The sequence below is a fragment of the Phyllostomus hastatus genome, unplaced genomic scaffold, assembly GCF_019186645.2.
Source record: "Phyllostomus hastatus isolate PE091 unplaced genomic scaffold, TTU_PhHast_1.1 phas_contig_80, whole genome shotgun sequence".
Lineage (NCBI taxonomy): Eukaryota > Metazoa > Chordata > Mammalia > Chiroptera > Phyllostomidae > Phyllostomus > Phyllostomus hastatus.
The window spans coordinates 40,176,027-40,198,753 of NW_025333960.1; the positions used below are offsets into that span (position 1 = coordinate 40,176,027).

General features: G+C 43.6%; 1 protein-coding gene across 1 annotated transcript in view; it reads right to left on the reverse strand.

The window, feature by feature from the left end:
* Nucleotides 1-22,727, reverse strand: part of DYM (dymeclin) — a 267,961-nt gene that overhangs the window by 242,919 nt on the left and 2,315 nt on the right. Inside the window, exon 2 of the mRNA XM_045850041.1 lies at nt 10,026-10,221. Coding sequence (XP_045705997.1) covers nt 10,026-10,165 — 140 coding nt within the window. The 5' untranslated portion in view covers nt 10,166-10,221. The remainder of the gene's footprint in view (nt 1-10,025; nt 10,222-22,727) is intronic.

Consider the following 22,727-nt stretch of genomic DNA (forward strand, 5'->3'; position numbering starts at 1 on the left):
GGCAATGAACATACATTTCTGTTCTGATGAGTAGTACAAATTATGTTCCAGAAAGATTTAACCAATGACCATTTGCACCAAAAGTACATAACTGTGGTTTATAAGCCCACACATATTCCTAAATTTGCAAAATTCCAAACCCAGATCTTTGACACCAAATCCAGTGATCCTTATACTTAAGTGAGCATGTGTTGACGGTCAGTGAGCATAAGAACCTTAGTGACAAATACAGATTGTTTTTCCTCTAAAATGGCCTATGTAGAGGAATCCATAAAGGATTCTAACTGGCAAATGATTATCATGCCATTGCAAATTTGAAACAAATTCTATTCAGCACCATCTACATTCTTTCACTGTACCAGGCAGTCAGTGTTTGAGTTACATCACAAGGGGGGATGGTGTACATCAAGAAATACCATACAGAGAATTTATGATCTTTGGACTTAAACTCCGCCTTACAATGCTCCGACATGACAAACAACGCTGGCCTTCACTTCGAGTGTGACAGAGTGAAGTGGACACAGCAGTGTTCAGCAGTGACGGGGGAAAACATCGCAATGGATGATTATGTTAGCCACTTATGCAGAAAACGTCTCCAAGTGTCAGCCACAATTCACAAGGTGACAGGAGAGAAGGCAAACAACCCTGGCCTTGAAGATGAGATCTGCTGTCCACCACAACCTTGCGAAACCCTGCCACTGATGTGTGAGTGAAAAGAATTAAAAGCCCAGGGCTCAGCGCTACGGCACGCACCCCCTCATCCATCAACCCCGCTCCAGCATTAGATGGCAAACGGCTTTCCAAACCTGACCAATAAATGAGGAAGAAAATCTGTTGGCAGGGAAAGAAAGTTCAGTTCATATGAAGCCTGAGTTAAGAACTCAAGTGTCCACAACCCAAAAAACATATAAAATGGGCCATGTATTAAACGAAATACCCATTCCTGATCAATGTCACACATGAAAATATGTAAGAGTTATTTACAATCTTTTAGGCGCTGGTGTGACAGGTCAGTACAGCTGGCAAATTCAGTACCACTTGAGTTAAAGAAAGCAGCACACTTAGGCTGGCAAGTTAACTGGGGACCTGTGTCCTATACCAGCCAGTCCTGCAGAGCACCAGAGGAAACTGCGGCCCCATAGCAGTTTCTACCACCCAGCATTTTTTCTCTTTTGGACGCTTTTTTTTTCTGCCAATCCATCTGTCTCATTCTTCATCTGTCCACACTCCAGATTGTTCAGTAACATAAGAGGCAACAATGGACACTGCCAGGCCATGGTGTTGACCCTCAGGAATTAAAGAGAGGAAAAGGAAGTTGAATAATACATAATCTTAGAAAAGAAGCTTACCGATTTGGAACACTGCAACTTAGAAGAATTCTTATGATTATCATATTCTCAACTATAGAAATACTTGGGTTGCCACATATCAGATTTTTTAAAAACTGTTTACACTACAGAAATAATTTATTTTTTTAAAGATTTCAGTTATTCATTTATCTTTTAGAGAGAGAGGAAGGGAGGGAGAGAGGGAGAGAAACACCAATGTGTGGTTGCCTCTCGTGTGCCCCCTACTGGGGACCTGGCCTGAAATCCAGGCATGTGCCCTGATGGGGAATCAGACCAGCAACCCTCTGGTCCGCAGGCCAGCACTCAATCCACTGAGCTACACCAGCCAGGGCACAAGTAATTTATTTTTAAAAATTAAAAGTGCCAACTAAGTATACATTTAGCAGAACTTCATTAATTTGAAATCCACTAATTTAGAATTTGAGTTGAAACTGACTTTTATAATTTAAGAAAAATATTTTAACAAGGGAGGAGATTTATTTAACTCTCTACAGAAAAAATGCATTTAAAGACTTTAGCATAGTAATTGTTCATATGCTAATAAATTTGCTGATTAGATATAATTTGCAATTTGTACAGACCTATATACTACACAAAGTTCTCTCACCTTGATTATTTCATTCGATTACTTTTAAAAATCCTGAAGTCAACTGAGGAAACAGGAATATCCTCATTGTACAGGTGACAGAAAGACAAAGAAGCTAAATACTCTGTCCAAGGTCACAATGCAAAAATAAACACATCTAACTTCTAGTTTAATACTCTTCCAGTATGAACAGTATCAGTTTAGCTACTTTTTTATTAAACCAAACCCATATAACATCAATCTAACACTACTGGTAACTACTTGGAATTTCTATATAGACCTAAAGAGGTATTGTCACACATTTATGTTATGATTAAAATCATGTAATAATATGTGATAATAAAGAACTGGAAAAACAAAAATTTTAAGTCTAATAAGGAAAGCAAAGGAATTTCTTGTAACTGCTATGAAATAATAAACTCCAGTTTGGTCAGGAAGCTAAATTTCTTAATTACACATTCCTTAATTCACAGATTTCAGTAATTTAGACTGGTTTTATTTTACTAGTAAGCATGCCAATCTTATATGTGAATCTCATTAATAAAAGATGATAAACTCATAGTTCAAATCTGTCAATGAAAAGCACATGGGCAGAACACTGCTGGAGGGTAGAAATCACACACAGACTTCTGAACACAGATTTTCTGAACAATTCAAGTAAATACAATTATGAGGTTTACAAAAAATATATTGAAAATCCTTAAGTCCCTCTTTTCACTGAAAATTCTTCCATAAAATCCTTTCAAAATTGACCATGTATTAATGTCATTTTCAGCCCACAATATATATATATACTGACAAATTACGTGTTTGCCGGTTTAAAACACAGCCTGAGCCAACCAACAAGTAACCATTCAGGAAAGTATGGACGCATTTCTGAGGACTTCCCGCCGCTTACCTTCGCAGAGACAGAATTACAGAAATCATTCACAAAACTAACTAGCCCATTCAGTGGTTAAACTGTGGGAGTGCTAATGTTTTAAAAGGGCCTATTCATAGGAAAAAGTCAAAGGATAAAAACTGCACATAAATTTATTATAGCAATTTTTAACGTACTAGACAGAACCAAAAGGGTATTTATATTCATGGGATTCACAGGCAGCCCTATATGCTGTCATTCAAGTGCCAAAATGAAAGGAACTGTAACTATTAAAGTGTCAATATTTCAGCAACTACCATGCATTATAATATCGTACTTATTTTCTCAAGAAAGTAACAGAAAAAAATGACTTAAAAATTGCAATTCCATCCAACACGGTGAGAAAAAGAAAGAAGGGTGCACTTGGAATAAAACTTACTTGTCTGTCTTTTAACGTTTTAAACACGCTAGTTATATCTCCCCCGTCTGAACTTGTAGTTTAAGGGAGCGATCAACCCTGGGCAAACTGGAGCATCTTCTAAGCTGCTTTTGCCTGGAAAGGTCTAAATGAAGGAGCAGGTTTTGACTCAAGATGTAAAAACGGAACGTCTTTTGGTCCCCCAGTTTGAGAAACCAAGATGCCAAAAGAGGTGTCAAATCATTCGTTCCCTCAGTAAATGGCCCAGGACAGGCTTCCGGTCGCTGCTCACGGAACCCGAGGGTGCGAGGCTCAGAAGAGGGTTTGGAGGACAGTTGAGGAGGCAGCCCAGGCCCACTCAGGGGCGACCGCGGGTGGTTTCCACTTGGAAAAGTTCTAAGAAAACTGTACGTCAAGTGTGCCAAAGAGAATAAAAATATAGAAGTGAAGGCACCCATGATTCTAAGGAAAAAATTAATTTTACAGCCATTTAATTGATTCTGTCAGTTAAAAAACTGTGATCTAACTCAATGAAAGACTCTTTTCCTGTTTCTCAATCGAGGCAACAGGTCAAGAAACTCGGAAAGGATCGTTCAGGCAGCTCCCCTTAGAGGGAGAAGACACACACCACTCGACGCAAGGCTGAAATGACGGACAGATTATCCATCAGCTTGCATGCATTAATTATAAATAATGTAATTATACATTTACACTGTAAATATAAGTACCTGTTATTATGACCTATTGCTTTGAAAGCACTTGAAAATATGAATATGTAATGTGGTGATTCTTTTCTCAAAGATTATCACATATTTGACGTTGCAGCTCTTTAACCATTACTTAAAGCTCGTCCTGCGATGACCCTCCCAAATGGAGATGGTACAGCGGGACAGCCGACAGACCCAGCTCTGGAGCTACACCGACCGGCTCTAAACCTAGTCCACACCGGCTATTAGCTGTGTGACCCTGGACGAGCTCCTGCGCTCTCCGTTTTCCCACTTGCAGGAATAGTAACAGTACCTATCTCACAGGCTGGACACGAGAACTAAATGAGGAAATGCATCTAAGGCAATGAGATGAGCCCGGCACCTGGCACACAGCAAGCACTCAATAAATAACAGCTAGATTAAGGTAGATGGTTCATTGGCCCAGGCTCTTAGCCGAATGTATGTATTGTTTACAATGTAAGAGCAATCCCTAAAAGAAAAATCAAACTGGTCACTGGAACCGAACAATACTGAACAGAAGCGGAAGACATTTAACAGAATTTTTTTCAGAAAATACAACTAACTGAAGTTTAAAAAAACATAGTGACATGGTATATACATACAATGAGTATCAGTTAGCCTAAAAAGGAAGGAAATTCTGGTATGTGCTACAACATGGATAAACCTTGAACTCTAAGTGCAATTAGCCAAACACAAAATGACTAATATATGATTCCACTTATAGTTACCAAGAATAGACACATTTATACAGACAGAAGGCAGAACAGAGGCTGTTACCGACGGGCTGGGGGAAGGGGAAATGGAGAGTTATTTAATGGGTACAGAGTTTCTGTTTGAAATGATGAAAAGTTCTGGAAATGTGCAATGGTGATGACTATACAACACCGGGAATGTAGTTAATGCCACTGAATCATACACTTACAAATGGTAAACTTATGTTATGTTAATCTTACCGCAACAGAACACACTATGTGAGTAAAATCTTTCCATATGATAGGAGCGTTAGCAAATCACAGCAGACTAGACTCAATTCCCGAATTAAAACATGCTTGTCTCTGGAATACCACACCGGCCTATGTAATGGGTTTCCTTGCTCACTGTCCTGCCACACAGGACTCTTGCCACCCCCCGAACACGGGGAACTCATTCCTGCTCCAGGTCCTGCACAGCCGCTGCCCCTTCCACCCGGGATGCTCCTTCCCCAGGATCTGCCTGGTTCACCCGTCTCTGCCTAAATGCCACTTGTCCGGAGAACGGCCCCCACTCTGTCACTCCACATGACTCGCTCTGCCTTTCTTTTCTTCCACTGCATTTGGCATTTCCAGACATGACTCTGTGCATCTACTTCTTTACTTGTTTGCTGCCCACCTCCTCTGCTGAAATGCAAGCTTCTTGAGGGTAGGGACCTCCCCCATCACGTTTACTGCAAGATCTCTGGCCCTTAAAAATAGTGCCTGGCAAGTTGGAGGCATTCAATACTATCTTTTTTTTTTTTTTTTTTTAGATTTTACTTATTTATTTTCAGAGAGGGAAGGGGGGGAGAAAGAGAGAGAGAGAGAGAAACATCAATGTGCGGTTGCTGGGGGTCATGGCCTGCAACCCAGGCATGTACCCTGACTGGGAATCCAACCTACAACACTTTGGTTCGCAGCCCGCGCTCAATCCACTGAGCTACGCCAGCCAGGGCGTCAGTACTATCTTTTGATAAATAAACTTTAATAATTCATATTCACTAAAAAGGAAATATGTATAAATCATTCATTGTGTTAAAGTCACATAACGATACCACAGTATCATCTCATATTGTGGGGGCAGGCAGATGTAAACACACATGTGCATTTCAAAAAGTAGGGAAGGAGAGCTCTGTGTGATGAGAATGCATGACTATCTTCCCTTTTGTTTCTGTATTTTCTAACTTTAATGAGAGGCTGGTGTGGTTTTTTAAAGTCTATTTTACCAGCAAATCTACTAAAAACTCACTCCACTTATATAATTGGGGATATATGCACAAAGACTGGGCTACAGGAAGTTCATCAGAGTTTTATATGTAACAGGTAAAAGAAGAAACCTGCGAAAGGTTCAACATCAGTTAAGTCGCTATGTACATCCATGAGACAGAACGTTCTACAACCATTTAAACTTATGTCGTAGGAAAACACTGACAGGAGGGAACATGAGTTAAAGAAATAACGCAAAGAATATGACACAAACATTTTTAAGTGAGAGAACTGAAAGGCTACACATCCATGTTAACTATGGTTACTTTTCATTGTCATTATTTTTATCTTTTGGCCTTCCTTGTGCTTTCCTGTACTTAAGGTACTAAAAGTGAACACGCATTACTTTGGTACTCAGAAAAATCCGTTGGAGAGTGTGCGCCAGAAGCTGCCTTCTTGCCTCACTGGAGCGCCACCTAGTGCTCAGTGCACATAATACAACTTCATAACGCAGTAAGATTGCTCGGAAGTAGCCTTTACAAAAAGGGTCTTGTGCAAGCACGAAGACAAATAATATTAGACTCAGTGTCTGGCCTATTTTTAAAACAACTGAACTATTAATTCAAAAGAGGCATAGGATTTTTATTCATTAGTATAAAGCACTCTTAAGAAAATTAGTTGAATTTCTGCTGCTTATTTTCATCCCTCAAATATTTTAGACTCTCAAGACAGAGCCCTTGTTCTTTTTTAAATTAACAGGTATTTACTCCTTGAAAGAAGAGGAAAGTCAGACGCCGTACATGCCTTGTGATATTCTACCCTCCCGACAAATCTGTACAGTGGGTGTTATGATTTCCGTCTTGCAGAAGCATCCACAGGCTCAATGAGATGAGTCAGCCTGCCTACGTTCAAAAAGCTAGTAAGTGGGGATGCTGAGATGCACGACAAAGTCCACCTTCAAAATCTATGCCCCCCCCCCGCCATGCTTCACTGCCTCCCTCCTCCAACATCACCGCAAATCACTGGACCTTTCACCAAAATGACTCTTATTCTTGAGTATACAAGCTGTCCCCACACTGCTCAGCGCTGCTCTCAAATCTAGAACTCTAAGCTCACTAAGTACAAATGCTCAAATCAAGTATCAATCTGAAACAGAAAAACCTTTGCAGTATGTTACTCCGTGTGAGTTTCTGCTGGCTGGGAACGTCCGATTCACGAGGGTGCAGGACTGCCCGCTCCTGGAGAGGCGCAGGACTCAGACCCGCATCAGGGGCGGCTCCAGAACTGCGGCCGCCTCCCACTTGGTTTTCCTGCCCGCCTGTCTCTTCCTTCCTGCGCGTTCCAGCCTGTCACTCACCCTACCTAAAAAGTAACTCCCTAAAACCATACTTTCCCCAAATCCATTCAACAAGAACCTACCTGCAAGGGATCAGAATTCTAAGCCTCAGCTTTCTAACAGGTGTGCCAAACATGGGCCACAGGCGGACCGATTCTGATGGCCCCGTTCAGCCCTCTGTGGTCAGACTCCCCACATGCTTCAGTGCCTCCCAAACACCCTGAAATGCAGGGGTGGGCAAGAAAGTTTACAGCTGTGAGTATGGGCAACTCAGAGTTTCCCCTTGTATTGCTATTTATTAATCATTGCATTGTAACTGTAAACCTACTTTTGCCCGCCCCTGTGTGTTGGGAAGTGCTTTCAGTGCTCCCTAAAATCTGTTCCCAACTTATTACATTTGTTTCTCACGCCCTCCAACGTCAACTGGAAGAATTAATGGAAGTCACTTGGTCATACTTTATTCACAGCACAAGAATCACTTCTACCCGTACGTATTAGATTACCCACTGCTGCATTACATGTAATAAGAAAACACTAGAAGCCATCCAAAGGGTAAAACAATATTGCTATATTAATTGTGGTATATTCAGTGATGACACACTATGCCCCATCAAAAACAATGAGCCTTATACACATATAGGCTCTCTAAGATAAAATCAATTAAAAAATACAGTTTGGAAGTGTGTACATGTTACATCAGTCTAAAAAGAGGGGGATGCATGTGCACATTTGTCTGAATGTACATGTGCTATGATCTGAATGTTTGTCTCCCCAAAATTCTTATGTTGAAACCCTAACCCCACAAATATCCTGCATTACAGGTGGGCGTGTAGGGGTGATTAGGTCATGAATGTGGAATCCTTATGAATGGGATCAGTGCCTTTTATTAGAAAGCCCCCAGAGAGCTTGCTCACCCTTCTGCCACCTGAGCACCCAGACAGACCACGCGGGCTCTGAGCCAGAAGAGGGCCATCGCCCAGCCGCGGCGGTGCCCCGCCCGTGCCCCGCCCTCAGACTCCTGCCTCCAGAACCACGAGCAATGGATTCTTGGTGTTACAAGCTACCCAACTTGTGGCATTTTGTTAAAGTAGCCCCGGCAGATAAAACAGCATGAAACATCCCTTAAAGGACACCTAGGAAAAGTGGTGACATCTGTTGCCTCTGGAGCAGAGAACCAGGCACGTGCGAGGACAGAAGGAGACGTCCCACTTTGACAATCTTCGAATCCTCTGAATTTTCAACCACAAGAATGCATTATCTTTTCAGACGAAAATAAACAAAATTATAATTTTTTAAATTCCATCTACAGACACCATGGCTCCTGCATCTCTTCCCACCACCTGCCAATGCTGGGCTGGGCTCTGGCCCACAGAAGAGGCCCCGCGAGTGACACCACCCTTCAGGCAGGCTGGTGTCCCCCGGTCCACACCCCCACGCACAGAGCTGTGTCCTGCCTTCGCGCCTTTGTCCATGCTCCTGTCACAAGTGCCAGAACCCTCCTTCTCGCCTGCTCCCCTTCCAAACCATCCGCCTCCTCCGGGCTGTGTCCATACCCCAACTCCTCCGAAAGACTTTCCAGAACCCTGTCACCCTGACCACGCCACACAGTTTCCATGTGCCTTCTAACTTTTCACTGGTGTATTTGGAACATATCTATCTGATCTTAAAACTGAGTTACTTTTTAAAACAAAACAAAAACTGTGCAGTCTAGGAGTAACAGTTTCTGCTGAAGGACAGAGTGATGACCACAACAGGAGGCAAGCAGAATATCAAATAAAATGAAAACCTGATTATATCCTTTCTGATGAAAATCTTTCAGTGGTCTCCAATGATTTAGGACAAAGTCCAAACTCCGTAATATTTTTCACCAGAACCCTCAAATCCTCCCTCCACACCTCCTCCCTCATCGCTCTTCAGATTCGCACGCCTGGCACGCTCCTCCTCACCACTGGGGTTTCCTTACAGCGTTCCCCTACCAGGACCAGTCCCCTCTTCTTCCCCAGCCACCTTTCCTCTGGCTCAGGAATCAGCTTAAAAGTGAAAGGTTGGTTTTCGCCTATCAGACTGGCAAAGGTCGAAGAGTCTAAGGAGGCACTAAAATGACAAAGGTGTGGGGAGACACACGCTCCCACACACTGCCGGTAGCAGTGTGAACTGGGACGACTTCCACAGAGCACAGTTTGGCGACATCTACCAAAACAACAGAAGCATATGCAGCTTGACCCAGCCAATCTACTTTCTGAGCCAGAGACGCACTTGTACGCGGCATTCTCTGTTATAACGAGACACTGGACACAATCTACACACCCACCAAGAGAAAACCGATTAAATATATTCTACAAATAGTCTGCAGACATTGAAAAGAAAATGGCAGCTGCATATATACTTAAGTGTACAAGACACATTTTACTTAACTGTGGAAGAAAAAGCCAGAGACAGCAAGCAAAAAAGAAAAAGCAAGGTTATGTGTAGTATCTACCACCTGTGTTTAAACAGTTTTGTAAAATGTGGATGAGATATAAGCTTAAATAATCTTGTGCTGTCTTTAGAAGGATTCAAAAGAAACCGCTACCAGTAATCATCTCTGGGGAAGGGAGGCGGCTGTGCGGAAAAAAAGAAAGAGAAAAACTTATTTCCTACTTTTCTACCTTTTGGACTTTCTAGTGGTACATGTATGACAGACGGGTAGATAATGGATGGATGGATAAATGGACGGACAGACTTTAAAAAACATATTTTTTTAAATGAGCGTACCACACAAGTACGGGTGGCCCTCCATAAAAACGCTCATGTCCAGCGGTCTCTCTCTCACCTGCTCGTGGGCGCGGGGAAGGAAAACGACAGGAGCTGGTTCCAGAAGGGGTCGTTCTCAGAGAGGGACTCCGTGCCCGAGAACTTCTTCAAGTGCTCGTTTCCAGGAAGGTCCCCGATCCGGCTGCTGTTCGACCCCATCTTCCGCTCTGGTAGGCAGTTGGCCTGTCCTTAAACCTTCATTTCCCCAGGACAACCTAAAAAGAAATTTCAAACTTGTTCAAAATAATCCTCATACATTTCCCTACCCTTGACCTAAATGTAAAAGACTGTAAACTTACTAAAGGAAATCACACCTTTATTTTTAAATATATTAGCCATCGGATACAAAGCTATAAGATGGAAAATGGGGCTAACATCTGCCCCAGCCAACATAAACACAAAAATCAGACTCTCACCGTGGAGATCCCGGAAGGGGCGAACCTCCCTTCCCTGGCAGACACAGCAGGGTACCATCTGCTGAGCAGGTGAAGGCGGCAGTGCCCGAGCAGCTGAGGTGCCCAGGAGCAACACGCGGGGAAGACGAGCCACCGAGGTCCCGCTGTCGGAAAGTCCCACCTGCCCCCCACCCGCACAGGAAGCCAAGCAGAAACCTGAGCCCCACGGCATCTCTCCTGCAACGAAGCCACACACACACACACACACACACACACACACCCCCAAGGTTTTATTTGAACTCCCGACTCTTACCAATGAAAACCAGGATAAAATGGAACTCGAAAATCCCACCATCCAGTCGGCTCGTCTCCTAGAGTCCTGCTGCTTGTCCCGCTCACTGTGCCCCGGAAGGCGTCCCAGCTCTCAGCGCTTCTTTCTCGCCATCCGTCAGTCACCGAGCCTGCCTCCCACTCCCACTAGTGGTTTCCACGGTGCCCTCGACACGCTCCCCGACCCAGCCTCTGACCAGAGCGCCAGTTTTTCCTGGATCCCTAAAATACTTGAGACTTTTAAAACTCGAGGATCATGTATGTTTAATTATACATGTAATATATAAGCAGTAACTTGGTGCATAACAATGCACCTTATATAAGTCTATGCTAAACACGAGAAGCATGTGCCATTGCTGATGCTTTTAGAAGCAAACCTTTCAAAGGACCTAATCTAATGCGACACAGTCAAGAACTTGATCTTAACGTGTGCAAAACCGATTCCATCGTCCCTCCCAAAACCAGCCTGCCCTCCCAACTTCCCCTGCTCCCGTAAAGTTACCATCACGTTAAAAACTACACTGAAATGTGATTTCTCTGTAGTATGTGTGACACATCTGCTCAGGTCGATTATTCCTGAATAATAATTTAAAGTAAATATATATATATTTGTTAAATAAATGGATTGTTCTCTCTTGACACTCCCTCCCTCAGGAAGAATCTGAGTGTGCTCCTGGCTTCACCTTTGACCCCCATGTGAGTGATCCCAGGACGAGCGTTTCGTCCTGACTTCTCAGTCTGAACCCAAGCACAAATCTTTACTTAACAGCCATTTCAATTTGCTGTCTTGCTATCACCATAGATATTAAAGTAGATTTTAACATCTGTCCCCCCAAATAAGCAACCCCTCCCAAAGTCACTATTTCTTTCAACGTTATCAACCTTCTTGGCTCAAACTGTCTCAATCACATAACCAACCACTCATTCTATAAATGCCTATTACACAGTCACGGCAAATGCTCAGTGTTACGCTGGAAACTGAGAATGCAAAAATGAGTAAGACCAGGTCCCTGCCACTAATGAACTCAAAGCCCATTTAACACCTACAGCGTGCAGTACAATGGAGGGTTTACCTACGAAAAGCTCTGGAAACACAGGGAGTATCTGGGGCCGAGGGAACAGAACGCACAACAGCACTCTCACTCAGCCGGTTTCCTTGCAGGATCCAGAGGTCAGAAACTGAGCTAAGTCCTTCACAACCACTGATTCATTGCTGCCCTGTCGACAACTCTAAGAGGAGGTCACAATTTTCTCATTTTACAGATGCAGAAACTAAGGCACAGACGGGTCAAGTAACTTCCCCACAGGTCCAGAAATAAGTGACAAAGCCAGGACTGAAACCCAGGGGACCTAATTCCAGAATCCCTGGCCTTGACCACGCTATCAGAATGACTCTCGAACGAGTCCTGTGGGTTCTTCCCCAACACCTGCAGTGCTCCACACCATCTTCTAAACCCCTCTCTTCCTTGCTGTTCCCACCACCTCCACGCCAGACCAGCTTCTACAACCTCACACGACGTGGTGCAACAGTGTCTGGGTGTCTTCGCTTCCAGTCTTTCCACTTGGATTCGCCTTGCACACTCCAATACTACACTGATCCTTTAAAAAAAAACACAGGACGCCCTCCCTGGTGTGGCTCAGCGGATTGAGTGTCGGCCTGCAAACCAAAGGGTTACTGGTTCGATTCCCAGCTGGGCGCATGCCTGGGTTGTGGGCCAGGTCCCCAGTAAGGGGCACACAAGATGCAACCACACACTGATGTTTCTCTCCTTCTCCCTCCGTTCCCCTCTAAAAATAAACAAATGAAATCTTTAAAAAAGGATACATAAAAAATTAAAAAATAGAAAAATAAACCCACAGGAAATTCAGGCCAGCACTGCAATGAAGACCAAAGGTTCTAGTGAGCGAGACCCTGCCAAGTCTGTATAGAATCAGTCTGAAACCCACTTTACAACTAACAACACCCCATTGCACGACGGGAAAAACAACAGCGCCTACAACCCATAAGATAGTCTACGATGAAGCAAGGAGATCCATACAAAGCGCTCAGTAAAGAACCCGGCATAGAGCATGCTTAGCAAAACAAAAGGTCAAATATAATTTATTTTTAATATTAGTAAAGTTACCAATTCCATCATGTCGCTCACCAGCTAAAACCTTCCATGAGTCTTCCTTACCTAAGAACCAGAACACTGACATTCAAGACCCTCCACAGTCTAAAAGGTCACTCTCCAGCTTCCAACTACCCTCCAAACCACTGGTTCTCGAACTTCAATGTCCATGAAAACCACCTGAGGAGTACGTGGCTAGAATGCAAATACCTGGGCCTCAAAAAATTCAACGTGTCAGGGGAGAGCCGAGCGCCTGCATTTTTCTAAGAAGCACTCACAGCGACCTCCATACAATAGTCGGTGACCATGTCTGCAGGTATAGCGAGGTGGGGGCAAGCTGCCTTCTCAGCACCCAGCACGCCCGCCCGTCTGGCCTCTGCTCCGCCGCTCCTCCATTCACACCGCCTTCCCCTGCGTCTGTCCCACTGCGCCTCCGGCCCTACTCTCCAGCATCTCCCTCTTTCTTCCGAGACCCCACAGCACTCACGACCTCCCCCGCTCGTCTGGAATGCAGCCTTCCAATGACAACTTGTTTGGCTGGTTTCTACACTACTATTTAACTCTCGGGTCAGTTCTTTTCTTGAGTTAATTTTACCATCACGGGTGAAAACAATACTTTAAAGAAAAAATAATATGCTCGATATTTTGTATTTTGTGAAATATCTGATATATAGATAAAATTAAATCTCATCTGTGTGTACTGATTCTCCTAATTTAATATGCCTTAAATTAAAGTAAAATTAGTGGATCTGAAAATCCGATAACAGCCAAATTCTGTCCTAATATCCTCAAAATATGCAAATGCCACCCTGTCCCAACTTGGGTTGAGAATCCGTAAAGCGGACACTGTATTCCCAAATCGCCTGCTTCCTGATAAAACATCACACACACACACACACACACACACACACACACACACAATGTGTAACCAGGAGACTTTAAAGTGAAACACCGCTGAAACAGGAGACCAGAGAAAGAGTGGGGCAATGGTCACTAGCCAAACACGAGTTAGACACCACAGGTGCCATCAGTCCAATGGAACATTCTCTAAAAGGTTGCTACGCTCCCAGTGCTACATTAAGTACAGCTGGGCATTCCACTCCAGTAAAATGAGAGTACAAGTACAAAGGCAGAGATGTGGAAGACGGAAAGGTGACAAAGCGGTCATAACTGAACCAAAGAGCTGAGGACAGCCCAACGTAACCACCTGCCAGCAAGGACACTAACGAAAAGCCAGGCCACCCCGTGGCACCCTAGGGAGGCAAAAGAGCTGGAGAAAATCAGCACAGAGGGCAGGGGCTACACGCAGGCTAACTACATCTGCGGGGCTCCCTAGCCCTGCCCTCAGCAGGGGACCTTGTGCGTGCTCTCCGGGGAGATCTGACCAGAGAAACGGGACTATGAGGCCAAGACTGGGAAGGGCGACGAGGCGGAAGAGCAAAACCGAAGAATGAAGCTAACATGTGCCTGCTCCACCATTACACAGAGGATACCCCGGCCTCCAAGGCAGGAGACTGGAGGATTCTCCTCAGGTGAAATGAAACGGGGGACCTGGGAAAAGATCAAGACAATTGGGATTACCCGCCCCCATTTAAAAAGCTGGCCAGTGCAAACAAAAGGGTGACCAGTTTGATTCCCAGTCAGGGCATGTGACTGGGCTGCAAGCCAGGTCCCCAGTAGGGGGCGTGTAAGAGGCAACCATACACTGATGTTTCTCTTCCTCTCTCCCTCCCTTCCCCTATGTCTATAAATAAATAAAAAATCTTTAAAAAATAAAAAAATAAAAAGCGGGCTAGCCATCTACAGCCATGCCCACCACCAAACAAACTCACTCACACAGAGCACTCCCAATCAATATAGGGAGTCTCAATCTCAGATAAGGATGGGCAACCAAAAACAAGACGAGTTTGGACCCTCCAACAGGAAATAAAAAAACCCAAGAAAGGAATTAGGAAACAAGTGATTCTGAGAGAGGAAAAAATTTAAAAACTAAAATTAATGTCAGGGAGATAATGAAAACAATAAATGCAAACAATTACATAGCACCTGGTGTGTCCTTGGGCACCACTCAAAGCGCGTTGCACACACCGGCTCCTCCGGTCCTCAGCACCAACCACGGCAGTGGCAGCAGCACTGGCTCCATTCTCACTGCCAAGTTCAGGTGCAAGGGCCAGATCCAGCCTGCGGACTGGAGGGTCACTTCTTATACCCGTAAATGGTTGAAACAAATAAAGAATATGTTCTGACATGTGGAAATTATATAAAATTAAAACTGCAGTGTGTGTAAGTTTTATTAGAACACGGCCGCTCTCATGCGTTTGCACATTGCCTGTAGCCGCTTTCGTGACACGCCAGCACAGCAGCTGAAGCAGAGAATGTGCACGGTGCTCTCGTCCGTTTACGCTGCTATTCAACGCACTACACGTCTCAGCAGCACATGTGACAACGACAGCACTTCAGGTGTCACGTGCACTGCCATACTGCAACTTTTTCTTTTTTAATCCTCCCCTGAGGATATACTTATTGATTTCAGAGGCGGGGGGGGCAGAGAAAAACATCAACGCAAGAAACATGGATCGGTTGCTTCCCATACACAACCTGACCGTGGATCGAACCCCCCACCTTTTGGTGTATGGGACAACACTCCAACCGAGTCACCCCTCCAAGGATGCAACTTTTTTTTTTTAAATTACCAGTGGAGATCTATCATGTCAAAAAAAAAAGAAAGAAAGAAAGTAAACTTTGAAGACACAGTTTTAAGTAACGGTAAAGTGTAGATTATTCTTTAATCTAATTAGATGTCACAGCGTTATGTTTATTATGTAACAGCACTGCAGCGGTGCCAGGAGAATGCAGTACAGGGAGGACAGTACCGACTACGCACCCATCACAACAGCCCGGCACGCCCTGCCTCACTGCACAAACTCCCAAGTCAGGACCGCAATGCTAAGGAAAACTAGAAAACTTAAAACAAGACATTTCATCACAGCAACGTTGTTCCAAAATAAAAAATGACAGCATGGCAACAACCAAAGTAAGTTTCCAAATGGCTCATTTGTTAACTGGTCAAACAAAGTCATTTGCCCTCATTAAGTTAGGTTGTTTGATTGCAACAGCCAAAGAAATGCATCCAGAGAGAAACACCTTTAAGACTTGTCAGTGAAAATAGTTGTTCCAAGGAGAGTCTGTTGGGAACAATTACAGCTAATGAACATTTCCCGAAACAGCTGAGAAAATACTATTTCAGTACCATAGGAAGTGGAATCGACTAAGATGTGCAACCACTGACGGTGGTAAGAATGTGTGGGGGGCAGACAAAATCTCAGCTGGACAAATCTGCAAACCTCATGAAAATATAAGGTGTTTAAAGCCTATTTATTGCTCATAGTAATATCGATCAGCAAATGCTTTGCATAAAATATTTGAGTCTACTGTGTTATTGAAGCTATAATGGTTAACTTCATTTGCTCTCATGAACTTAATCATCATCATCATTTTTCTCAGAAACAGGCCTGGCTGGTGTGGCTCAGTGGACTGAGTGCTGGCCCACAAACCAAAGGGTCACCGGTTTTACTCCCAGTCAGGCACATGCCTGGGTTGTGGGCCAGGTCCCCAGTAGTGGGTGGATGAGGGGCAACCACACACTGATGTTTCTCTCCCCGTCTCTCTCCCTCCCTTCTCCTCTCTCTAAAAATAAATAAATAAAATCTTTAAGAAAATAATTTTTTTCTCAGAAACAGAAGATGAATATCCTGATACATCCTACTATCCAACAATATAATGGCTTGGCAGTAGTATATAGTTTCATTGAAATTTTTGAGCTCAGAGTTGAGACCGAAATTTTTCTGAACAAGAAGAACCCTCCCCCCAACAACCGCATTACTGAACACTGACCGGCTTTGGAAATTACTCATTGCTGCAGATTTCATATTTCTCAATGAATTCAACCTAAAATTAGAAAACCAACAGCACTTAACATACAAAACCTTCACTGATGTTTTCACTTTCATTTTGAGGAAAACTGATGTTTGACTCACAAGTGACGTCAAGCTGTGTTTATACACGTCCTATGCTGTCAGAAATTGAACTGAGATGCAAGGTCTCCAGCTCCATACACGTATGTAGGAGATGGTTTCCAAATTCAAGCTACAGTTCCAGAAGCACTGTCAGACCTCAATGCAAGTACAAAAGTACCTTCCACGTTAAAAATCACTTAGCTGTGCAATGAGGAGCTTCTGCCTAACCCTCAATTGGAAGTGATTACTTTGCAATGGAATGATTTGTTAAAAGGTAAATTTCAAGAACAGAATCTAACAAAATTCTATAGATGCCTTCCAAGCAATAAATATGCTCTATTAAAATCATATGTTCATGGATTAATGTCAGTATTCGACAGTACCTACCTGTATAAGAAGATATTTTCAAAGATGAAATACACAAAATCTCATTACAAATCAGCATTAACATTTGTAATCAATCTTGATGATAGAAAACACGAACTTTAAGTGCCAAGTAGGTAAAATGTTCCTGTTCCCCAAAGAAAGAGATTTTATTCTTCTCATCAACAAACATTTTATTAACAAAAAACGTTGCTCAACCATTCATACCGTATTTTGAATTTCGTCAATAAAAAACTTGTGGAAATTTGTTCTCTCCTGTTTTATAAGTACCAACACAACAACTTTCATTTTGGCACTTGGCCCACAAAACCTTAAATGTTTACAATCCAACCCTTAACACAAACTGTCTGCTGACTCTTAGCCTAGACGAAGAAACTGAGGCAAACAAAGGTCACGTGACTTGCCCAAGATGACAGAGCTAGAAAGCGACCTGCCAGGTCCTGGCCCGGGCGGTCGGGATGGGTACAAAAACCATGCTCTCAGTCACTGTGCCCCTGGTCCGTGACCCAAAAAGATATCACAAAAAGGAACATAATGAAAGAACAAGAAATGACCCTTGACACTAAAAATAAGATAAAAAGTCAATAGAAAGGATGGCAAGGAAACTCCCATAAAAAATAATAAACACAAATAGATGGAAACCAGGAGATGGAAAATTAAAAGACCCATTTAGAAGGTCTTAAGCCCCGGCTGGTGTGGCTCAGTGGACTGAGTGCCAGCCTGTGAACCGGAAGGTCGCAGGTTCAATTCCCGACCAGGGCACACGCCTGGGTTGCAGGCCAGGTCCCCGGTTGGGGGCATTCAAGAGGCAACCCACTGATGTGTCTCTTGCACATTGATATTTCTCTCCCTCTCTCTCTTCCCCTCTCTCTAAAAATAAATAAAATGTTTTTTAAAAAGAAGGTATTAATAGCAACAGGGGTTCCAAAAAGGAAGCACAAACAAACAGAGGGATGTTCCACTGTCGAGCCAGGAACTGTGAAGGGTCTGAGACTGACCTGACGTGCAGGCTGACAAAGACATGAAGCCTCCCAGCAGAGACAAAAATGATTCACTGCCCACAGCAACCGCGGGGGCCAGAGCAGCACCCTGCATCAGCTTCCTGGGGCCCAACCCCCACGGGTCTTTCTAAGTATTTGGTAAAACTTAGTAGTACACTCATGGAAAAATAAGCAAATGAGGTGGGGGGCAGGAAAACAAGGTAAACCACGCAGCTCAGCAGTGAGCAGTATTTGGTACTTATGTCGTATAATCAGGTAACCACTGAACACGAAATTAACCAGGAACCCTTATATGTTTGTACTGGGAAGTGTGGAAAAGGAGGAGGGGGTGGAGGAAGAGCACCTCATTCACCATAATGAGTCAGTGGTGTTCTCTAAAACTGATAAATCACAAAGTAACCATTTAGAGGATTACAAACTCAGGTAAAAGCAGCTGCCTCTGAGGACCAAACTAAGAAGGATGGATACTGCTGGTTTTTTTAATAATATGCCTTCTAATATTATCTCAATATATAAGTATTACTTTAAGTAGAAGAATTACCTTGCAAATAAATTGGGGAGAATGTGCTTTACTATTTCACAATCACTGATTCACATTAACAATTCAATGTGCAAATACCAAAGAACAGCGCAGGGTTGCCAAACAAACTAGCAATACTGAAGATACATTATATTACGGTTACATAAGAAAAGGAGTCTGTCGATATCTCCCGAGTGCCCACTGTGCGGCCAGTGCAATGCTAAGTGCCAAGGCGGAAACTGTGCGGAATGGAATTTACTTACAGTCAAGGAAGAGAAACAGACAGGTCAACATGAAATAACAACATGGCAGCCATTCAAGGCTCAGTGAAAGCGTCCCAAAAGTCATGCCACAAACTAAGACCTGAAGGGGAAGGACTGGCTCGGTTGGGCGCGGGGTTCAGAACACGTTCAAAGCAGAGAGAATAGCATGTGTGAAAGCCCAGGGTTAAGACAGAAACAGGCAGGGCCCATGCAAGGACTTGAAAGAAGTTCACCGTGGCTGGGGCAGGAGGGAACCAACGTAGGAGCAAACAGGGCCAGAAAGCAAGTGGCTGTTCCGTGCTTTACGGGAACATGAACTAAAGGGCATGCCTTCTACTCCTTCCACGGAAACTGTAAGATGGCACACCCCTAAGTCTCCCAGATCAGCAAGCTCTTCCCCTACACAGTGAGGATTTCCAAACACCCACGTCCAGTCCAGAACTGCCTTATGGGTGACACACCACTTTTATCTGACTGCCCGCCATACATTATCCTCCGGGTGTCAGCACGCTCAGTACTGAACTTTATACCCACCCCTATCCATCTCTAATTTCTCTTCTTCACATCACCTATTCAGATACCCACACCCAGAAACCTGAGGGAAGAGAAGGAAAAACAACTAGTATTTAGAGCGTATATATTGCCAGATACATAAGAAACAGTTTTTTACTTGTAACTAGCATGCATAAAGTTAAATATTAGTGCTATTTTACAGGTGAGAAGACTAAAGCTCAAGAAGGCTGAGTAACACACCAAAGCACATCAGTAACACAACCAGGATTCAAACCTAGAAATGTGGGACGTGTGTAGGTTAGTCTGCAGCCCACAGAGAAACTAATTACGAAGTAAGGTATTAGAAATGCCAACTGCATACCTCAGTCTCCAGTCCTCCCTCCCTGATAGTAACAACCCTATTTTTGGCTAAGCACATTCCTGTCCAGCTCAAAGATACATTACCTACCCTCTCCTGCAGCCAGTAAGGTCATGTGACCAAGTCCTCTCTAATACTGAATTACATCAACTTCCTTAAGAGCATACAGCCACTTCTCTGTCCCTTCCTCCACCCTGCGGCTTGTATATTAGCCGGCAGCCATCCTGGACCCAGAAATCAAGGGCCACACCCCTGGGGATGACAGAGGAAGGAACTGGAAGGGGGCTGTGTCCTCCACGACAGTGGAGCCACCAGACCAGCCCTGAACTGTCTATTTCAGGTCTTCTTTCACGTGAGAAACAAACATGATTCTGCTATTATTTTTCAGGTCTCTGTTACTCACAGGCAAACCTAAGTATAACTGACACAGGAGGATTTGAAAGTATTCTAAGAGAAAGGTCAAAGGTTGCAAGAGACATTTTGGAGGACAAATTGTCAAGATTCAGTGAATGTCTCAATCTAAAAAAAGAAATTTATCAGTCATATGCCACACAAAAGATTTTTAAACATCTTCCCAATGTTCACATTAGAGAGTTACAGCCATCTTTGGTGTCTGCATTTTTGAATTGAAATAAGATTGACATGTAACATATTATTGACAGTTTCAAGTGTGCAGCATAATGACTCATCATATGCAGACACTGTGAAATGATCACCAGTGAGTCTAGTTAACATCCGTCACCACACAGGCACGTTTTTTGCTTGTGATGGAAACTTTTAAGATCTAGTCTCTTAGCAACTTTCAAATGTGCAGTACAGTGTCATTAACTGCAACCACCATGCGTACATCACATCCCAGGGGACTGAATTATAAACGGAAGTTGGTGCCTTGTGACCACCTTCGCCCATTTTATCCATACACCTCTCCACCCACCTGGGGCCTGCATTTCTAAAAACTGTGATAAAAATTAAAGACATCAAAAAGTACTAGCCAAACTTCCTAAAAGGGACGTGGGAAAAAAAACCTTTTAGTAAATACAACCTATTTGTAAAGTTGTTCTCCTCTCTACCCGTTTAGGTTATTTTATTTAAAAGTAAGTAACATGAGGATAACTTACAAACTGTTTACAAGCAGCTTATAAGCAGAAGTTCAGAGCATTAAGCTCAGCTGAGAACCTTACTAAAGAAAATAAATATCTGGTCCTGCCTTTAAGTTTAACAATTCCCATCATACACTTACTGATAAGCGGGGCTAAAACACACCGCCCCGAGACAGTCAGGGCCTCCAGAGATAAGCTGGAAGGCGGAACCCCCTCCAGAAGCAGGACATCCAACTGCAGGACTTCCTGAAATCCCTTCCACCTCCACAGCTCAGGGCCCTCTCCCAGGCCCGGGATGGGCAGAGCAGTAACAGCCATCTCGCCCCTGTGCTTTCAGGCCCACCCGGTTCAACCACGCCCATCTGAGACCCAGAAGGAAAATTCTGGAAGGGGCTTCAAGCCCAAGCCTCAAGGGAGCTCCTCTTCCTGCAAGTGTTCCCCCACTGGAAGCATTGTCCTGCAGAGTGGAGGGCACCGCATCCCGCATCCCGCAGGGGGACAGAATGCCCCGCCCTCCCCTCAGAGCACGGGAACCACCACTGCCCAGGGTCTAGGACTTCAAGTGTCGGCTAAGATTATACACACTCTGACTGCAAGTATAAAAACATGAATATTAAAAAGAGACCAAAATAAAATACAGAAAGACTTGACATGCTGTTAAACACTGCTTTTGTACTTTATCACTTTTAAAGGTCTCATTTTACCAAAGCCTATATATGCCGTGTCCCAGGTTTTCACATGTCTGTTTATCGTCACCGAAAAGGAAGTTGAACCGTCCTCTCCAGCACTGACCACCCCCAGTACCTACAAAGTGAAAGGCCACACATTGCATTTATAGCAGCAAAAGAAACCACCTGTTTTCTTAAGACTTGGCAAAAATATGCCAGAACACATTGCGGCAGGCAGAATGATAGCCCCCAAAGACACGCACATTCTCATCCATGGAACCTGTGATTCTGTCATCTTAAATGGTGGAAGGGACTTTGCAGTTGTAATTAAGAACCTTGAAATGGGGGAAATTATCCTGAATTATCCAGGTGGGCCTGACGTAATCCCTGAGGGTCCTTAAAAGTGGGGAAACTTTCCCAGCTGTGGTCAGAAACCGACTTCAGAAGAATGGTCAGCAAAATGCAAGGTTGGCGGCTTTGAGGATGGAGAAAAGAGGGCACAAGCCAAGGAATGTGGCAGCTTCTAGAAACTGGAAGAGGCAAGGAAACAGATGCTCCCTAGAAACCTCCAGAAAGGAGCATGGCCTGGCTGACACACTGACTTGAACCCAACGAGACCCATCTCAGACTTCTGAAACACAGGACTTTAAAGTAGTCTGTTGTTTCAAACCACTAAACTTGTGGTAATTGTTACAGCAGTCATAGAAAACTAACACATACATATTAAAAAACTTGTAACAATATGTATAATTATCTAGAGAAAAATACAGTCAAATTGCCCAAGTAGTTAGAGCAGTATGAAACATAATAGTTATTTGTACATGTCGCAGTATATTTCACTTCTATCTTCTCTGCCCTCACAAAACTCCATCCATAAAAAGACAAAATGGCAATTCTTCCAACTTTCTGTAGAAGGGTGAACCATACTAACCAAGAAAACAGGATAGTATGATCCACTGGGAAAATCAGGAAAACAATCATACTTTTCAGGGGAGCAAACAACCAAGTCTTGGCAATGCTTATTCCCCTTGTATCAATTGGATATCACATTTTAAAAAGTAA